The sequence below is a fragment of the Mustela nigripes genome, chromosome 10 (genome assembly GCF_022355385.1).
Source record: "Mustela nigripes isolate SB6536 chromosome 10, MUSNIG.SB6536, whole genome shotgun sequence".
Taxonomy (NCBI): Eukaryota; Metazoa; Chordata; class Mammalia; order Carnivora; family Mustelidae; genus Mustela; species Mustela nigripes.
This window is the reverse complement of record NC_081566.1, coordinates 29,620,464-29,641,690: the sequence shown is the minus strand read 5'-3', so window position 1 is coordinate 29,641,690 and position 21,227 is coordinate 29,620,464. Positions and strand designations below refer to the sequence as shown.

The 21,227-nt window shown below is 43.6% G+C and overlaps 1 protein-coding gene across 7 annotated transcripts in view; it reads right to left on the bottom strand.

Annotated features, from left to right (window-relative positions):
• Positions 1 to 2,931: 2,931 nt before the first annotated feature.
• ENAH (ENAH actin regulator) overlaps positions 2,932 to 21,227 on the bottom strand; it is a 130,574-nt gene continuing 112,278 nt past the window's right edge. For all 7 annotated transcript variants that reach the window (XM_059412915.1, XM_059412913.1, XM_059412916.1 and 4 more), the window contains 8 exons: positions 18,897 to 19,201; positions 17,829 to 17,974; positions 17,622 to 17,679; positions 16,940 to 16,988; positions 15,374 to 15,440; positions 9,501 to 9,579; positions 6,581 to 6,638; positions 2,932 to 5,807 (listed from right to left, as the gene is read on the bottom strand). In XM_059412915.1, the coding sequence (XP_059268898.1) occupies positions 5,770 to 5,807; positions 6,581 to 6,638; positions 9,501 to 9,579; positions 15,374 to 15,440; positions 16,940 to 16,988; positions 17,622 to 17,679; positions 17,829 to 17,974; positions 18,897 to 19,201 (800 nt within the window). In that variant the 3' untranslated portion in view covers positions 2,932 to 5,769. The remainder of the gene's footprint in view (positions 5,808 to 6,580; positions 6,639 to 9,500; positions 9,580 to 15,373; positions 15,441 to 16,939; positions 16,989 to 17,621; positions 17,680 to 17,828; positions 17,975 to 18,896; positions 19,202 to 21,227) is intronic.

Sequence of the window (21,227 nt, the reverse complement as noted above, 5' to 3'; positions counted from 1 at the left end):
CCCTGCCAAGATTCAGGGAACAAAGTCCCCGCCTCCCTCAGAGCCTCTCAGGGCTGCTCCGTGCTCGGTGTCAGTCCTTCATGGGTCCGTCAGCCAATCCCCACCACGAGCACAGACGCCGCCAGACTCGAGGGCACACAGGGCCAGGGAAGCTCGGAGCCCCTGGCACCTGATGCCAGGGCACGCAGGACAGACCACGTGTGCCCCGGGCTCACCCTGGGGTCGGGGGGAGGGACCAAGGAAAATCCCAAGCTGATATTTCTCATCTAAAATTTAATAAAGCTAATTTAAAATGCCTTTAATGTTTCAAAAAGGGACTTGCAATTTCCACGGGTGTGACCACAGGCACGGAAGGTTTGAAGGTTTAAGAACCAATGTTAAGAAGCTGCCTGAGGCACGTGCACCACGGAGGTTAGCCAAAAACCTCTCTTTCCAGCCTCTGCAGACCAGCACCAAAACCCTCGTGCCTGCTGGGGGACTCAGTACCCAGGACTGTAGACTCCTCCTCCTCCAAGCATCATTTCTCGCAGAGTCCAAAGGACCACTGGAGTGCTTTCCTGCTCATTCTACGCCTTCTCGGAAGAACCACCCCTTATGAAAATAAACCGACCCATGGAACATTATTCACTGTTAGTGATTCCTTCCTCACATATTTAAACAGTTCTGTTACCCACTGCTCAAGAGATCATTCTCGGAAGTGAAGGGGAAAGAGTCAAATTTACACACGACGAATGTGGAAGTTGTCATTTGTATACAGACTTTCCACTTATGGCGTAAACGCAAACAGTCCACTAATGAAATACGTAAGCTTTCCCAACAGCTGCCATTAAAACAGAGCTGTGTTCTCTCGTGTCTAGAGGCTGGTGCCCTGGTGCAGAGACTTGAGTTTCTGGAGTTTCCGGGCCACAGACACCTCTAATAATTCAAAGACTTCGCAGCTATGATTTGTTCAGACTTAACAGAAATAACCAATACATGCGGCCGTCATTCCTTCACATCCTAAGTCACTGGGACAAATTCACAGAATTACCCTCTCATAAAAATGGTTACCTTATAAGGTAAAACTGCTTAGAAAGGCGGGTAAATTCACACAGTTTGTACACAAGCAGTGTGTGAATGAGTGTCCTTCCCAGAAGACCCCACCAGCCCTGTCGTCCCCGGGCTGCAGAGCCCTGGCCGCCCGATATTTGCTGCCGGAGGTGTTTTCTTTTCTAATCAGTCTTAGACTTAAGTTGAAGGCTTTACTTCTTTTAATATTATTAGGATGTAAAAAAAAAATCTCTTCTCAAAAACTCTCTAGAAACAACCTAACGAGGACACAGGAAGCCTACAGTATGGCGTGAAGTCACGGAAATGTCCTTCCCAGGAGGGCTGCCCGCTCCAGCGTCTTCACTACGTGTGCTCAGACACCAGAGAAGGCTACTTGTGTAAGAGCCAGTGTTCTTCACTTCGCACGGCACCGAAGGCACCTAGAACAATTCCGTTCACCTATATTCACAGGTCCTAGCACATACTTTAGATTCTGACAACTTCAAAAGCAACCGCGTATAAATACTAGTGGGTTTTCAGTCACAAGTCAGAGGTATTAACCCTTCGGACGCACTCTGGGACCCCTTTCTCATCCCTGAGAGTTCTGAGGAGACGTAGGGACACAAATTCATCTCTCCAGTAAAAACAAAAATGGCCTAACAACAACAGGTTTGGGGTTTTGAAGTAAACATCTTTAGGAAGCAGGATTAGAGGACAGAGACACAAAGGAGCAAGAGCCCCGAAAGCATCCTTCCACACAGAGCGCTTCCTGTGGTGCCGTTTCCATGCTGCCCGTCGACAGACTTTAAAGGTGATGGGGTTAAAACGTTACGACACAGCACTGCTGTGTCAACTGTGCTCTGCAGGGTAACCCTTAGAACTGACAGGCCAGCTCTTCATGGCACTGAAGTACAGAGAGATCTTAGGAGACACAGAAGTTGTGGCTAGGCAAGTTGAAAAGGTTGCAATCTGTTACTTAATTCACGTTTTTTTTTTCTTTTTAAAGATTTTATTTATCAATGAGGGAGAGGGTTGAGGGAGAGGGACAAGCAGACTCCATGCTGAGTGTAGAGCCCCACGCAGGGCTCGATCCCATAACCCCAAGATCATGGCCTGAGCTAAAAGCAAGAGCTGGTCACTCAATCAACAGAGCCACCCAGGCGCTCCATGTTGCTGAATTCATTTCCGAATGGGAAGCAACTTCTAGTTTGTGGGTGAACATTGTGATTTATACACGAAGGGAAGCAAGAGTCAGAGACGCTGACATTTTTGGAACGGTGGGCCACCGGTGAGACGGCTGCAGGCGCCCAGAGGTGGTGAGGAGGACGGAGAGAAACCCAGGGTATGAGGAGGAGGAGAGACGGGATTACTGGACCCCTCATGAAGACATCAGTTTAACGACAGACTCAAAATCAGTATGGCATGAAGTCAGACAAACAGTGTCGCTGCTCGCATGAAGGGCCATGACATCGGCGTGTGAAAAACACCACAGATCGGACTTCACTACGCTTAAAATTCAGGGCTTGGAAGGTCTTTTCCCCCACAAACCACATAAAGGGAAACGGTGACCATGTGAGTTTCAGCATCTACACCATAGAACAAAACAGTAAAATTAAACCTTTGTCGCTCTCTCGACAGGAAGAGTAAGCCGCTGCGCTGAGGCAGGCCGAGGGAGACAGGGAGCAGGGACACACGACAGCCGTTTCAAACCAACAGGAGACGACCAATCACGTCTTCCCTCTGTCTGTGTTACTCAGCATTTTCAACTTGGGAAATCTGGAAGGAACAGTGAGTGACAAGCTGTGTAGGCTTTAGGCAGTGAAGTCACGGGCTTTGCACACTCAACAGGACTTATGTTGGAGCCGACAGATTATTTCACCTAAGTGTCACAAACAAGCAACATGTATATACTGCAAGTTTATTTCAATCACACAAACAAAGTTAGCGTGTAGGAAATTGAAATGAAACAGTACGGTAAAAATAGCAGAGAACCGAACAATTGAAAAAGGAAGCACACCTAAAGCATGAGAGTCCAACATTCATCAGTGTTTCATCTTCAGTCCGGACTGACGTGTGAGGCTTGCAAACTGCGGACAAACCGGGAAACCACGACGATACTCGGGGGAGATGTCAGCACCGCGTTAAAATGTGTACATTCAGTTGGTTTGCAATGGGCTGCTGGCCATGTACAGAGCATGTAGGACAGATTTGTCATGGGTCACATCACAGTGTTGAGGAAAGAAGCGCCTTTCTGTCATCAGAAAGGACCCCCTGAACTGCACGCAGCTTCCGACACCCAGTGAGCACAGCATGATCACCGTGGGCATGACGGGCTCCAGGGAACATCACCTCGCTAAGGAAAGTCACTTAGGCTTCTGCTTCCCATTTTAATTACTGAAATCTCTAATGATGACAAAAACTGTCCCGCTGGACAGCCAACATGTACAGTGATTGGGAAGAACACGTTGAGTGATCCGGGCGAACGCACACGAATGGACCACGATGTGACCCAGCATTGGCTCTGTCCTGTCACATGGACATCCTGGGAGGACCAGACCAAGGCACGAGACAGCAAGCGCAGACAGCAGCCCCTCACTAAGGTCCAGCGTGCGGCTCTAGTCTCTTCGCTGACTTTGGACCACTTGTACCCAGTACTCTAACCTACTAGAGACTAACTTCACCGACAAAAATCAAGTGATTGCTCACCTGATTTATAGGGGACAGGAGTGTTTACACCATCCAAGTGTTTGTATAACCAAAAGGACAAAAATAAAGATCAAAGTGCCTCTGCTTTCTTCTAGAAGACAGTACGTTAGAGGCTGGCTGCAGCTTGAATGCCTTTCCTACTGCTGCCTGATGATGAGTGGTTGACAGAGAACTGCACAGTTAGGATAGCTCATCCATCACAGATTAATCTAAAACTGAACTCTCTACAGAAACAGGGACTATTTAACAAGGAAAACAATTTCCTCACTCAAACCCTTTTGAATGGTAAACTATGCTACCGACAAGCTCTGTCTGACCGACTGAGGTTACAAAATCTAGAAAGCAGATGAAAATGGATTATTTCTTCAAAATTTTAGTAAAAACTTCAGATAATCAAAGATTTCAAAGCAAATATGGCACATAACTGAAGCATAAATCAAGATGGAGAGCCTGGAGAATTTGTGATTTCCTAAATTAAGAAAAAAAAATCTATCATTGCAACATATAGGATTTCTCCCCTATTTTAATCTTCGCGAGTTTCCAGGAGAAGGGCATGGGTTATGCCCACACACACCCGCGTGAGGGTGAGCGGGGATCTAGGTCCTTCTTTTCACCACCTGAGTCTCGCTCGGTCACAACAAGACAACCACGCAGAGCCCCTCGCTGGTCCCCTCTGCTGTATGGTGTCCGTGACCTCAGTTCCTGCGGACATCAACTACTTCGTGTTTCCACGTAACAAAATTCAAAAGCAGCTTCTCGGTCAGGAACACATACCTGTCCAACTGCAGGGCACCTAGGTAGTAAAGCAACTGCCAAATTCAGGGATCGGAATTTCGAGTTCCGCAGTACGACATAATCCCTGGGAAGCTCAGAATCATGTTTCAGACCATTGAAATTACTCAAGTTAAAATACGAACAGCTGAACACATGATGTAAAAGATTGAGTACTTGGTTCTGCTCACATATTTACCAGTTGAAGTCACAAAATAGTCCTCATTATTATTCATGCAGGTAATTGAGAAAAAAAAGTGCAGAAATTAACTTTAAAAGAAAAATTATTCCTTCCCTTCCTCCCGCCTCCCCCAAACTCTACAAAAGGTTTTCCCTGGGACCAGGCCTTGAAAGGGCCACTACGTATTAGTGGGACATGCATTATTGTCTGCAATTAAAAAAGCTAATTTTGTGGTGGTTGTAATTACATTATAAAAATGTCCACATGCATAAATCTAAAAAAGGTTGAAAACCTACAGTAAGTCTACAATATATTGTTTTACATTTGACCACTGGTGTGTTATGTAGGAGTCACAGATTTGGTAAAGCATTTTAACAATTTAGGAAGGCATCTATATCTTTAAATTCTGGACGAATTTTATGTTTTAATCTACAAAATTGCATGAAGGCTAACTCGAGAGACTTCCTATCATTCTAAAATTCCTCAAGCCAGACAAACCATTTTTAGGACACTTTCTTATAAATATCACCCTTGGAAAGCACATACAATTCCATTTGTTCCACATTTTAGGATCTTAACCTACACAGGGCTGATCTCCATCCCTCACGGAATATCAAATGTGATAGGAAGACAAACCTGAGAAACATTTACAATACAAGAGTGTAACTTGCTCATTTCTTCGTCAGCACTCTCTGAAAACAAACTTCTTAAGCCTTTCTCCTCTTTATTTTAGCAATGGATTGTGAAAAACGTGCGATTTTTGTCTTGACATGAAAATATTTCAATGCACGGCGATCTTGCCTGATAGGTTTAGTATTTTCTGCATAACTAGGAAACAGGAATTCATATCCGACTCTTTCATCCTGTTGAAAAGGTCAGAAAAAAGCAGCAAACTGGGAGGGAAATAGCTTATCGCCAGAATAATGCGTCTGAAGGCTCGTGAGGATGTTGGTTTTCCTCTTCCAACTGTTTGTCTCCACTTTCTTCTCGCAGCTCACAAATGTAGGGGTTTGTTGTTAACAGCTGTCGTTCACAGGGCTCTTTCTCCAGACTAGAGTCCTATTCCTCCTCGGTTCGTCTTTCTACGCAGAATTGGACTTGCTCAGTTCTTGCCTGATTGCTGGGCACGAAAAGGAAACGTATTTCAAGTAAATACAATGGTGAGGTAAAATCAGTGAGAAATTCCTTCTAAGAAAATTCAGTGGCTGTCTTCAAACTCCCAGTAACAGAGAGCCAAGCAGACCCTACATCTGCTGCTGCACAGATTTTGGTTTTCTTTTTTAAAGATTTTATTTGACAGAGATCACAAGTAGGCAGAGTGGCAGGCAGAGAGAGAGGGGGAAGCAGGCTCCCCGAGGAGCAGAGAGCCCGATGCAGGGCTCGATCCCAGGACCCTGGGATCATGACCTGAGCTGAAGGCAGAGGCTTAACCCACTGAGCCACCCAGGTGCCCCCAGACTTTGCTTTTCTTAACATAGAGACGGTACTAGCTTGTGTACACAGACACACACACACACACACACACACACACACACTCATTTGCACTCTCCCTTTCGTGTCCACAATGATAACACGGACGTTGTGGGCTCAGAGTCCATAGAGAAGGCAGCAGGTTGGGATGTGAGGCCAGAGATGGGCCCCTCTGCCTGATCTCTGTTCTGATGTTAATCACCCCTGACACATAGGGACCTCATTTATCCCAATTTTTACAAATAATTTCCACCATAAGGGAGAGAGGGCTCTTTTCTGACATCCTAAGCCATCTGAAGGACAGGATACTATGCAAAATTGTTTTATGCCCTCAAGTAATAAACTGGTTATTTTTTTGTGCATTTCCTTAAAAATGGGTATTCTACAACATTACAGAGTCAGCAAAGCTGTTTATATACTCACCATCAATGAGCTCTTCTTTTAGCTTTGTTAATTCTTTTCTCATTTCATCTAAAATGTCCTAAAATATTAGAGAAAAACATCATAAATACAGGGAGGAAAAAATTACTGCTACAAATATTCTTGTTCATATAGAATTTTAAGAATGTATGAAGTCTGCTGTATGGTTTCTGTTGCCAGACTCCCTCCCAGACAAGGCTGTCTAAGTGCAGCCGGGCAACTCATGTTTTAACAGTCTTCCCAGTCTTCACTTATTTTAGCCTAGCAAAAAGGGAAACATTACAGTGCTTTCTAAAACTAAAAATAATTCTGCCATCCAGAGAAAGGTAGGCTGCAGGTCATTTCTAGAAAAGATAATAGCTCTGCTTTTAACTTTGTCTACTGGGAGCAGCCTGGAAGATGCTGCATAGGGCAATTTCAGGGAACAGGAGATGTAAACCAGATAAGCAGATCCTGGCCTGTGTGTGATCCGGTTTGAAGTATGGGGTTCCTTAGGAATCGCACTATGGCTGCCAAACCTTCCTTCAAGGAATCCGAGACTCCCCTGGAGCTACCTCACGGGCTGCCCTAATTGGCAGAGGCGAGGGTGGATAGGCCTCACCTGGATCTGTGTGGTCTGACAGGGCGGACGCAGCCACACACAGCCTCTGAGCACTGGAGATGTGGCCAGTGTGAAATAGGATGCGTTGCCAGGGTAAAACACACACCAGATTTCAAAAACATAGCATTAAGAAAATAATGTGTAATAATTCTTTAGTAATGTTAAAATACTGATTACATACTGAAATACTATTTTAATTAAATTAAATACATTAAAATGAATTTCACCTATTTCTCCTTACTTAGTTAATAAGGCTATGAGAAATTTTAAAAGTGCTTGTGTGAGCCATTTGTATTTTGATTTAATACTGTTGTTCTAGATGCTTCTTCCTCCGTGAAAACCACTCCACCTTCAAATATTTTGCAAAATCTGTATTTATAAGTTCACTTTGAAATAACGGTCCACCACCCCACCCCCACCCAAACTTAAAAAAATCACTGAGAACAGGGGCTCCTGGTGGCTGAATTAGTGGAGTGTCTGACTCTGATTTTAGCTCGGGTCACGGTCTCAGTGTTGTGAGATCAAGCCCTGCGCTGGGCTCCGGGCTGGGCATGAAGCCTGCTTAGTACTTCCTCTCCCTCTGCCCCTCCCCTCCCCAAATTGCCAAGAACAGTGTCAATGACAGCTGAAAGGGCTCCGACACGGTAACGCAGTTTGAAGAGTAACACCTACCCTTTGAATGATTAGTTTCCATTATGGGACCTTTTCTAATACTGCACACCTCGGGTAAAATAAAATCACTCTAATTTAAGGTTCATTATCTTAAAAAGCTTTTCATGTTTAAAATAAGGTTGAAATTACCAATTAATACAATAACTCCTGCACTTTACCAATGAGGAAACAAGCACAGAAATTATTAGTACAGACTATCAGATATCCTTACTCAAATTATAGTAAAATCAGCCCCAACAGGAAACCTTTCCTCTCTTCTCCACTACTTCAGATAGCCAAGAATTTACCATGTGTTCAAGTGTGTGCAAGCATCAACTTTAAAGTGTTTTTAAGAAAAGAAAGCCATGTTTAATATACAGGAAAATTAGGGCTTGGTCATCAATGACCTCAAACTTCCTTTTCAAACTATATGACTCAAGTTAAACTTTTCTAATAGTTTTGCAATATAAAAATCAGATTTATCTGAAATTGGCTTTGAGGAACGATCTGGGGTCTGATCTGGACTCAGCTGCTGACCCAGCCATGGGACCAAGCCAGGTAACTCCTCGGAATCTCAGAAGCCAAATCTGAGTCTACACACTGTCCCACAGGCCTCCCACGAGAACCAGAAGACAGCACCATGCTAAGAGCCCTGCCGGCGCCTGGCCCGCTCATCTACCGGCAGGTCAGTCGGAGGCTATGACAAGGACTGGTGTGGTCACTGCTCTGAGAGGCCCCCCAGGGGTGCAGGGTAGGAAGACCAAGGAGACAAGACCCTGCTGGCGGCAGCAACTCTGGGCTCAGGTCCGTGAAACTGACCGTTGTCTAAGGTGTGTACACTGGCCCTCCTTTAAATTTTTCTTAACACTACCTATTTTTTTAAATTGTTTTACCTCTCCTGGGAATTAAATATTTTAAAGCCCCACAGCTCTTCTCACCTATCACTCCTTCCCCTTTCTTGTCTGAGTACCTATGTATATAATGCAGAGGTATCCAAAATACGGACAAGATCCTTTTCTTTTTCAGAAAGTTGAGAGAATTGTTCATACTGTTTGGTTACCTGTCTCTCTCACCTAGCTGGGCGAGTGCTCACCATTCAGTACATAACATGCTCATTTTTGATTCCTTAATGACCACTGGCCCCGGCCCGACACTATAGAGTTATATACTTCTACAATATTTTCTTAGCAGTGAAATTTTTTGGTTCAAAGGTAAAATATTTATTTTTAAGGCTTGTGATCTGTTTTCCCAAGCGCTTCCTAGAAAATAAAAGTATCCGAGAATGCCCATTTCCCCGACATTCTTGCCAAAACCAGATTCACTGGGTCCATTTTTGCCAATGGTAAATGGAAAGTGCAATCCCATTTGTATTTGTAAAGGTACAAATACATACTATGTGCTGACACTGAAAGCTGACATTACGCCATTAAGACACCTGCCCCCACCTTCCACCACTGCTGGAACTTTATGTGAACACACTGAACCAAAAAAATGAAGATTTGAAAAAAACAATTTGGTACTCATGTTGCTGTTTCCTTTGTACAGAAAGACCTAAACTCTACTTCCCAGTATATTCACAATCCGTCAAATGCCGGCACACCAGACATTTTTCCAGAGAAAACAGTGCACGTCGGGGGGGAAAGGGAGGGAAAGCTGCCCTCGGGCGCCTACCTGCTTCAGCCTGTCGTAGTCTAGCCCCTCCGTCTGGACGCCGTTGGCACTGGGCTGTGATGAAGGTGCAGATTTTGGTCTGTACAAATGGAATTTCCAGGACAGGTAAAAAATACTTGGGATGTTTAAGGAGTTCACAAAAAATTGCAAATTTATCAACCCAACATCAGATTTTGGTACTTTTCTTAAAACACAGATATTAAAAAGTTAACTGTCAAAGTTGCAGGACTGATTAGAACAGAAAACAGGAAGCATTTTTCACTTTGCTCAGTGTTTCCAGTTCTTTGTAAAGAAATCAGACAACGGTGATAGGATGACGGTGCTCCCTCCGCAAAGGGCAGAGGAACACATTCTCTGCGCAAGAGGCGGGAAACGGGGCCATCTGCAGCACACGGACCAGGACTGGACACACTGGACCAGCTGCGACATGGAGGCCCAGGAAACACAATCTCGTTCTTCTCAAAGTGTGCAAATCAACCACCAAGATGAATCAGTTTACAAATCCGATGGTTTACAGAAAAAGCCATTTTAGGAATAAGTATATGATCTGTTCCATGTGTTTCATGCCGTTTTAAGCATTCAAATAAATAAGAATGCTGGGGAAATAATTAAAAGATTCATATCCAGTTGGCTATGTGGCTGTTTCCAGACAAGTTTTTATGGAGATGATATCTGAATGAGTTTCCAACTACTTACACAAACTTATTTTGTCTTAAGAAAAAAAAAAAAATAGGGCAGTGCCTGGGTGACTTAGTCAGTTAAGCGTCTGACTCTTGGGTTTCAGCTGGGGTCATGATCTCAGGGTTGAAGGACTGAGCTCCACGTGGGGCTCCACACACAGTCGGGAATCTGCTTGGGATTCTCTCTCTCTCCCTCTCCCTCTGCCCCTCCACCAGGAGTACTTTCTCCCTCTCAAATAAATAAATCTTTAAAAAAAAGAAAGAAAGAAAGAAAGAAATGCCACACAGATGCAGTTTGCCAATTATTACTACACGCTCAGAAATTTAGCCTCTCTTAAAAAAATTCAACATGAAGAAATAAGTCTTAGAAATTAGGTATGCCTTAGGCAAAAGCTTCAATATCAAATAAACCAGTCATGGCTCCTCTCCCATTCCGGCAAGTAGAGAAAATCCCAGCGGAAAATCTCGAGTCTTAACTGGGCACTCCTCTACATTCTGGTTTAATACCATTAAGTGGCCACAATTTGAGGACCACAACTCAGTGCAGATGAAAGCTATCAGCTGAGTCATGGATCTTCAAGTTTTCAGAGGACAACGTCACAAACAAATCTAAACCAAAACTGGTATGCACAATAACTTCTCAAAGTTATGATTTCATAACTCTTAAAGGCATATTATGCTCCAAACCCACAGGCATTGCTGGGGAAGATAAAATAGTAAGTTAATTTGCTTTCATATCAAACATAACAGCTTAACATGTTGTTATATAAAGCAAATCGACCAATTTTATTTTATGAGACCTCAGCTGCTCTGCTTGTACGAACCAGGAAAACCAACTCTCAGAAAACTTCATTCAGTAAGCCCTGAACGAGGCACTAGGACAAAAGAACACTTACTTCCAGGACGTATTTCCTTTCCGCTTTGCGGAGGGGACTACTGCACCCTCTGGTCACAGAGGAGGCACTGAAGGCCCTGGCAAGCAAGGCAGGCGCTGTGGCCAAAGGCTGGTCTGGGGAACACCCCTGACGGTCCACACACTGCATTTCAGTCACCCACGCTGCCTGGCCCTGCTCGCCAGACTCACACTCTTAATTACTCGGCTTCTCTCTCACTTTTCACATTTAAGTGGTAAAATCAGTGAACGCCTTTCTCCAAAGTTTTATGAGTATTCCCAACGTTCACATGAGTATCTACAGTATGCAAAAGTTAACCGGGCAGTGTGTTATGAATATATCTGTACTTATTAAAAACACAACACATTACTGTTCCATAATAAACAATCGAGGAAACATGCAATTAAGAAATTTTAATTCATGCTAACATGCAATCCACCACCATCACCATGATGATTAACTAAAGGGGGGAACTTTTCATACTGAAGGAAAGAAGTAATCACCACTCTTTAAAAAAAGGTTTATCAATGGGGCCCTAGTGGGAAAGCAGCAAAAAAACTGAGAAGATTAACAGAAGATCTTATTAAATACTATTTTCCTATGTACTAGCAAATTTTCTAAGCAAGTCTTCTGGTGATAATGATTAAACTACCTTGAGAAAAGCAGGAAAATTTTTTCATGCTTGTAATATAAACATTTTATGCAGATTCAACTGATTGGCAAACTTACCAAATATTTTTATCATCAATGGCATGAAAACAATTTGGCCAAATACAATCTGCAGAACTCCTGACTCAGTGCCATAGGCATCCCTCCATATACTGTTTAAGTCATGTTCCTAGTAGACTTTCACATGTATTTTTTAAAAACAGGTGCATAGGGTAACATGGGCGCACCTCGGTTATTTATAATCTATGGGTTTTTACCACAACTGATAACAAAGTATGAGGCCCTCCCAGAGGTTACTGTGTTACCTCTAAACAGCTGCCTATCAATAACTACCAAAATATTTAAAGTCCCTGTTCTGCCAAATCCATTCTAAATAGAAGTTTGAACACTTGAGGAGTTTTAAAATATTGTCAATTTCTTTAGTTAAGAAATACATGGTTCTTAATTTTAATTAAAAAAAAAAAAAAAATGGTTAACAGGACTCATCCTAGAAAACCAGCTGCCCAGGATGGGAGACGTCAGATTGGGAAAGGCATGTAACCTGCCCCCACGTGTGGAGAGGCCGGGGATGTTCCTCCAGGAATATGTTTCTTACAAGTGTGGCTGTGATGTAGTCCCGTGTTCCATGAACTTCCAGTACAAATCTCCTACTCTACCTTTTAAAGGTTGTCTCAAAGCTTCTAAGAAGAAAAGCCTTTAGAGGAAAATGCAACAGCTACAAAGGGCCTGGAGAAGACACAGGCGGCCTCATACGCCACTCCAGCCTTGCTGGGGTATATGCTGTTCATATGTACCCTGATCCAACTAGGGAATCAAGGCAGGAGAATAAACCCTATTAACTTTCCTAATCAAAATCTCTTCATGTTTTTTAAAAAGTGCTGTAAATAAAGCTAAATACGAAAGATTTGCTCTTCCTCAAGTCATCTCCCTCGTGGTGATTACCAATCCAGGTAGAAAAAGCTCAGCCCTATCCTGAACATGTTATTCCGAAGTCTCAAACCACAAAGTCACACCAGGATGATACCTGTGTAATGAATCATAGGACCTGTTGTCAAAAACAATCTGATTTTTCCTTGGAGAATCCCGTCTATGAAGGGGAAAAAACCATTTAAAGGGAAACACAATAGAACTTTTAAAAAAATAATGCGCACTATGTTCCTGTTTTATAGGTTTGTAGTCATAGCCGAACAATGAAAGGAGTCCATTAACCTTAAAACGATAGTTTTTTCCCAATATGAAAGGATGTACTTGGACACTAATTCTAGTTATGTAACATAGTCATTTGACAGCTGCAAAGAACGAAAAGTAAATCGTGGTGCGTTTGTGATGACCACCTTTAGAGAGTGCACATAATAAAAGCTACTCCACAAGGTACCAAAACAAGTACCAAAACACAGTAGAAATCACTGTAGCCTTAAGTTCGCAAAATTAACTCTTCTCAGAAAGAAAGCGTGTGAACTCTCTTTCTACCTTGAATATAAGATCTGTGAGCTCTTACTGAAAACCGTATGATAACTCACAAATTCTAGTCATAGTTTAAGGTAATTTTAACAACATTTTTGCTTTTACCCCACTACCTGGCATCTTCACTGAATAAATAACGGCACAGTGCAGCACCTCATATACACGACCAGAGTCCACCCATCCCACCTAACACAACCTCGACATGGACATTGGTAAGAGAAAGGGGTTCTTGCCTCACCATGCAAGGATGAGGTGCACCTCAAGTGGCCATATTAATACAATGGTTCTCAGCAGGAACGGGGGAGAAAAGTTGGGAAGAAAAGCCATACTGTTTAGTCCTTCCAATGTACTTGTGAAATCTTCTTTGCTTAAAACCACTTGGGGTGAAATTTTAAGACACATATCACTGGCTGGCTCAAATCTATCAAAAGGTATATGAGTGGTCAGAAAACGACCGGGCGTTTCCAAATTTCCATTTCAGGAAAGGAGAAGAAAACCAACCTACCAGAGCAGAACACCATTACGATATACTGCTAGATAATAAGAACCAATACTCGGTTAATCTACAGAAAAGTCCTAAAAACGAAAAGGGGACTTTCTGAACACTTACTAAACTTCCTTTAGAAGTCTGAATAATCTTTTAAAGGCTATTTTTTAAATGAACCCAAACACATCAAGGAACTTTTATTCCACTTGGAGAACCCACTTCATGTCCCATGGATGGTCTTAGGGTTTGCTCAGGTTCACCATGGAACCCCTATCAGTAAGGTACAGATAAAGAGTAGACATAAACAGGAAGATTCTTCCCTGTCCCATTTCTGTCTTCAAAAGATACATGGGACACCACAGTTCTGTGCTCTGATATGTACTCGATAAATTAGGCTTCAAAATGTGCTAGTGGAGAAAATCTATAAAAACTACCAAAGATGCACTGGGAGGCCACATCAATCAGGTATCTGATAAACATAAATGTGTGATTTTCCACTCTGTTGAAACCATGTCCACCAAAAGCAATTCTTGCATTTTCTCCTAAAATAAAATACATTCATCTTATAGTCACTGAGAAACTAAAAGCCTCTACATGGTTGAAAAAACAAGTCCAAATTTAGATTTAGGCTAACATTGAACAGATCTGTGACAATGTGAGGTCTATCCTTGTTTTTTATTAGTTTTCTATTATTAGAGCCAAGTTTGCTTTTTAAGAGGTAAAACTAAAGCAAACAGCTCAGAAAGAAAAGGCCAAACACTTTTAGTCTCTAAACACATACTTTTTATTTTTCTGGAAAAAAAAAAATGTAAGTCCTTTAAACTATCTCATAAATCCAGAAAGTTTCACCTATGTTCAAGACCTGAGATATAAATTTGGTATGACAATAAAATACGCATAGCTAAGAAATGCTGAAAATTGCTAATACCATGCCTCACGGCCCCTGGGAGAAACAGAAATTCACTATTCTTGTTTCTGGGCACTCTCTTTCCTAAGTTGATTTTAACTAGAAATTTCAACTGAGAGAGAAATCAATCTTTCTACTTCACAAATTCAAAACTTCAGGTTTTGTTTTGCTCTCTCTTAAACATTGCAGGCATTTTTCTCCTGCTGCCTTTCAATTTAAAACATAGAAGTTTCTTTGAAAGACTGCATTACCAAAATGAAGGTTGTCATTTTGAGACTACTGGGGAAACGTGACTGTATCACATAATATCATTGTTCAATGTTAGATTTCTTGATAGCGATAATGGTACTGCGGTTACACAGGAGCATATCCTGGTTCTTAGGGAAAATGATGAACAATTTTTGAAAACTGCTTTCTCACTCTCCAGAGGAACACAAAGGCATGTCTCTTTGTGTCTCTGCCTCACACCAATGGGGCAAAACTAGTAACTGGGGAACCTGGGTAAGGGGCACATGGGCATGTGCTCTACTATTCTCTCAACTTTGCTGTAGTTTTGAATTTTTTAAAATAAAAAAATTGGGAGGAATAAAAGTGATCTTAAAATTTCAGACAACCTGTCTAAACAGTAAGCATCCGACAATTGCTAGGAAAAACACCCTGGTGCTCAGGGTTTTATCTGCTTCTCTGTACAATTTCAAATCCACCACTAGAGTCCGGAGAGGTTAATTTCTTTTAGATACACCTGTAGCATGAAAGTCAGAAAGGAGACATACCTGGAGATAACAGGTGACTTGCTGCCATTCATTGTATTTGTTCTTTCCCAAGGTTTTCTTGTTGGTTCTTTAAAAATAAGGAACATAAGTTATGAAGTGCCCTGCCTGCTCCCAGAGTAATTTATTGCAAAAAAACCCAACAAAATACTAAGTAACTTTAAACATGCTTTTGTATAGATGAAAAGTTTTTAGTTACAATTCTGAACTTTAATTAAAATCTATTAAGGATCCTAATTTGTACAACTTCAGACCTTAAGATGAGAAGATATTAATAAGCAACTGTGACGAGCCCCCTGGGAGAGCAGCTGCAGGCTGTGAATCTCTGACAGCGGAGGCCTACAACCAGGAGGCGCACCACCTCTCTAGCAGAGCAGGGCTTCATATCAGAGATGGATGTCTCAGCTTGGGGCCGGGGTAAGCGTTAGGGAGTGCAAGAGCGAAATTATGAGCAAATCTGTATAAAAATATGGTCATCCCCTCTGGCAGGGCAGGGCGGATTCATAGTTCTTCTCAAATTGTACATGGTTCTGTGACTCTAACTTACAGTGGAGTTCTACAGTTTTTGTGTTCTTAGTAAAAACACCTATGTTAATTTTGGCTTCTGGAAGAAAGATAAAGCTATTACAGTAAGTAGTTCATAAACCAGAAAATTTTTAATGGAAGTAACATTAACAAACTGAGCTGAGTCCTATTTAGGAAAAAGTCACAATATTTACCACAGGACAGCCTAAAAAAAATATTGAATAATCACCACTCAGTAAGGAGAATGTGAGATTCTTTTTTTCTTTTTACTTTTTTGGCAAATGGGTCACAATCACAAGAACAGACTTTTTTTTTTTTTTAAGAATTTCTTTCTTCACGTTATTTTAAATTAGATAAAAAGCTGAACAGGTAGATCTGCTCTTCGCTTTGGCCAAACACAGGGAACGGCCCCTCCCGTCCTCGTCACGGACCCAGCACCAGTCATGTGCCTCCAGGGGCAGGGAGTTTGTTCGTATTCTACGGAACAGCCTTGCAACCTAGAGTCCTTGACATCAGAAACCTCACGGAGTTCAACACCACTTCCCCAAAGCTGTAATGAAGCCTCTTTTTCCTTAACAATGAGAAGTCGTAGTTCCCCGATTATCAGTATTACCCAAAGGCATGGTCAAAAGGACAACGCTCTCCATCTGAGAATGTTCCGAAATGGACATCAGTGCTAACTGCGTGCTCACCTCATCTCCACCTTTAAAATTCCGGGATTAAAAGTCCTTCCCTTTCATCTAATCATCTATGTCTCCATGCTCTAGTGAATCACCTTAAATCATCAACAGCTGTACACATGGAATGAGTAAAAATTACGATTTTTGAAGACAGAATCATCAGATTCTGATCTTTGGGTTTTGATGGATCTTTCCATATCATGAAGGCAGAGGACAAGCAAGTCGCTGCTTTCAAGGATGAACGAAAAACATTTCCATCACCAGGCAGGCACTTGGCTCCAACATGGGCAAATAGGGCATTTTCAGTTGAGGAGTATTAGTATTTCGAGGTTCATAAAGGTTAAAATAGAGCTCCTGAACTTACCGGGTGTACTTGTTGACGAGGCCTTAGAAGTTACAGGCTCTGACTCTTCCTAAACAGACAGGAACACTTATTAATTCCACGGAGCCTACCAGAAACCTGGAGCAGAGACTCAGAGGCTCACACTCATCCACACCCAACACACCCGCTGCGTTGCCTGCCGTGCCCTTCATCAGCCCCCTCTGCCTTCCACCGCAGCCCAGACCTGCCTCCTCTGTCCTCCACAGCCCCTGTCCGGCACCGGGCAACGCTACCAAGCCAGGCGTCAGGGCACCAGAGCCCAAAGGTGGCAGGAAAGCAACAATGCAGCGTGTCCGACAGTGGCACGCGGAGCAGACTCGGGGCGGGGGCACAGCTAATAACCACAGGGCTCCTAGGGGATCAGTCTAATTCTTTCCTTTTCAACTCGAGGAAACAGAGACCCGAAGAGACTCCGAATGCTGAGCGAAGGTGCGGCACTCGCTCCCAGCTGAGTGCCATGCTCCCCCCCCACTGCGGCCCCACCCTCGCCCATCTCACAGGAATGCTCTGAAAACTGACACACCGGGCTCGAGACAGCCGTCTGTAACATGTGCAGAGCTGACATAAGAAACTGAACGTCCAGCTAATCTTGGACTTCACTCTCCTAAAGAGTTACGCCTGGCTTTCCCATTTTCAGTCATGGTCAACTCTCCTTATTACTTACGTTTTTGTCCTCTTTTTGTTCTGTTTCTATTGTTGATCCCTTTTCAGCAATTCTTCTCCTAGAGAGAAGGGATATCCGATTTTTTAAAATTCATCTTAGTGTAAGAACTATTCGGAAAGGGAAGAGTCACATCTAGTTACACTGCACTTGGCCTCAACGAACACAGTCCTCTTGGTCCCGAACGCGTTCACACAGTTGCTCACTCACCTCCTGGCCAGCAGGGCGCTCATTTCTTCCATCAACCCACTGCCTCCTAAAGGAAGGGGTCCATTCCCACGGCCCGTGTCCGACTTCAAGGAGGCCGCGTTCACACCAACAGTAGTCCCTCCGCTTGGGAAAGAGCCATCCTCCATCTTAATGAGAATACAGACAGATAGTAAACTCCTGTGTTTAGGACCTTAATTTCAATACAAACATCCAGATATTATTTTTTAAATCTTTCTAAGAACCTGTGGCATGACTGATACTAACGTTCTATTAACCATGGAAGTTTCATCCCAGTTTACACCAACAATAAGGAGATAAAACATTAATACGTTTCCCTGTTCCCTACAATGAGAAGGATACGTCACTGTTGTGGCAAAAAAAAAAAAAAAATGCGTAATCTGCCAAAACATGCATAATCCAAATGCAATCTTGAAGAAACTATTGGGGAAACCAAACTGAAGGGCGGGCTCCAGAGTCAGCTCTGTAGACCTTGCCCAAGTCAACCTCATGTATGAAACTGTGAGGAATTATCCCCCATTTTACGGCAAACTTGGGACATCACAGCTAAATGTACCAAGTGATCTTGGGCTAGAAAAGAAAAGTGCCCTAAGGGACAATATTGGACAATACATGACATTTGAACACACTTGCAGATTAGAAGAGTCCATCAACTAAACCCCCCATTCCTAAGCACTCTCCAGTGAGCATGGAGGTCAACGTCCCTACTTCCACAGACCACACACACTCCAGCGTTGTGCGTTGAGTGCAATGTGTCTGACTCACTCTCATTTCAGACAAAAAAGGGAGAGTGTGTGTGTCCCACAGAAGGAAACCCACGCACAGAGAATAATTAAGCAAATACGACAAAATGTGAAGTGGTGAGTCTGGGCGGTGGGTTTACAGAAGCTGCATTCTCCTGACTTTTCTGTAAGTGTAAATTACATCGAATATTTTAATCAGTGAAGTAACACTGGGCTCGTGAAAGGAGAAGGCAGTAAACAGGCTACGCCAGTCACCGAGGAGGAAGAGGCACAAGCAGACAGCACAGAGATGGGAAGATGCATTTACCCGGGACACTTTCCTCAGTTTCGCTCCAGCGATGGCAGCCGCAAGTCCAGTCAAAGGGCGATTGTCTTCAGATGCAGATCCGGCAAAAAATCCAGATGCAGGGAGGGGGGGAGCAGGAGGCGGAGGGGGAGGCGGGGGTGCTTGATTAGGAAGAGGGGGTGGTGGGGGTGGGGGCGGAGGCCCTGCAGCAGGGAGTGGAGGTGGGGGCGGAGGCCCCGGGTGGGGGTGCAGCGCTGCTGGAGCCGGCACTGGCCCCGGGGGGAGCGGTGGGGGGGGCGGAGGTGCTGGTGGTCCCAAGACAAGGCCTGAGTGAAAAAGATGTTAAATAAGACCGTCAACAACAGAGCCAAACGGGGTGACCTCGTGGACAGTGATGTGGGATGCCTCAAACATTTCCTGCCTATTCGTGAATTCTATTTAAAATAACGTTTAAAGTCTAGATCAGTGTTAAAAAGATACTAAAATGCAAAGCCAAGTATGTGAGGTCTTACTTTAACGTTAGAGCTTTATTAACAGAACTGTGCGACAGTCACCCAGCTCCACCTCTGGGGTTCCCAGGGCTGTGGGAGGTGCTTAAAAAATCTATGATGGAGGAAGCACCCTGAAGAAGCAAGCCTGTGTGGAGGACTGCAGTTAGAACGGATGGAAATAACAGACCCCCAAGAGTCTGTGTGAACCTGCCACCGTTGAGACCCTGGAGCCTACACCTGTGAAGACCTGCATTTATGCTCTGACAGATGGCCACAGTGGCTGGACTGAGAACAGGACGGGGGGGGGGGGCAGTTCAGCATCTTAAAAACGTTCTGCCTTCAAATGCAAGGTGTATAGAATCACTGAAGTGAAGGGATCTACCAGAACAAATACAACCTGAAAGTCACGGCCAGAAATAATTAAATTAAATGATACAGAATTTGAAGCTCCTCCTAGTCTAGAAGACAAGTTAAGAGAGAAATGTCTCCAAATCTTGTAAAAATCATAGAAGTGAACGAGAACTTATTCAGTATCAGAAGACCAAATTTAAAGGGGTATTTTAGGACAAATAAGATGCTATTCGCACATGGGGTGGTAATTTTTTTTTTTTTTTTAACTGTAAACAGCAGCAGCTCTTAGAGGAACACAGAGCAAAAGACTGTTTCTCTCCCTCGGGCTATGGGCTGTAAGGGCTCGGCAGGTGGGTCACACGTGACCTTGTCAGGCTCAGGGTGCCTCCCTGTCTGGCATTACTACCATGGGACACAAGTCCGCATGCACTAGAATTCCGACTCAGTGTTTAAGCACAACTGATGTGTCCACAAGGAAAACATATTTTTACACACAGCAGTAACAAGTCTTATTACTTAAGAATAAAGATTTTTTTTTAAAGATATTTAAATCTAAGCATAACCCTGGTTCTTTCTATGTACAAATCAGTTGTCACGTTCCTTCCTGTGAAATTCCTGCTAAATCCTATCACTGCAAAAAAGGTGGGGCGCCTGGGTGGCTCAGTGGGTTAAAGCCTCCGCCTTCAGCTCAAGTAACGATACCAGGGTCCTGGGATCAAGCCCCGCATCAGGCTCTCTGCTCCACAGGGAGCCGGCTTCCTCCTCTCTCTCTGCCTGCCTCTCTGCCTACTTGTGATCTCTGTTTGTGAAATAAATAAATAAAAACTTTAAAAAAAAAAAAAAAAAGGAAAAAAAGGGTTGCCAAGCATCTCCGTATTCACTTATGGAACCAGGTCCCTCTCTCCTTACAAATAATCTAAACTTAGAAGACCACGACCTCCCTCTCCTGTTACCATGACGGCAAGTTGGGGCAAGTGGAGGGGGTGGGAGGGATAACTGTCCCTTCAGGCCACGACTTCCTGTAATTCTGCAGCACGGAATCCGCTGGGGCACACATCATGCCTGCCATACACCCCCCACCCCTCGTGCAGCATCGGGCTGCTCCTTAGGATTCCAGGTGTACCTAGTCTAATGTGGGAAGCCCAATACAGGAGAGGCCAACATGAAACAGGGCCCAAGAATTGGAACTGTTCAGGAGGAGACTCCAGGATCACACACGGCCTGACTTCAGTTGGGCACCAAACAGAATCTCTCAATTTCCCACAAATTAGAGGAAGACAGGTTAGGTCATGTATTTACCGTGTAGCTAAATGTGTCAAGTAACGTTTTCCTAGTGGGGTTTACAAGGGATGTGCTGCGGAGGCCCTCAAACATGGGAACACCCCTCCAGCTACAACACTGTGGGAGATACCAGACCCCAGTCAGTACGGATATTCCTCACACGGATCCTCTGGCTGCAGTTAATCCAGCAGAAAGAGCCTCACTCCTCTGCTACTTGTTTAAATTCCAG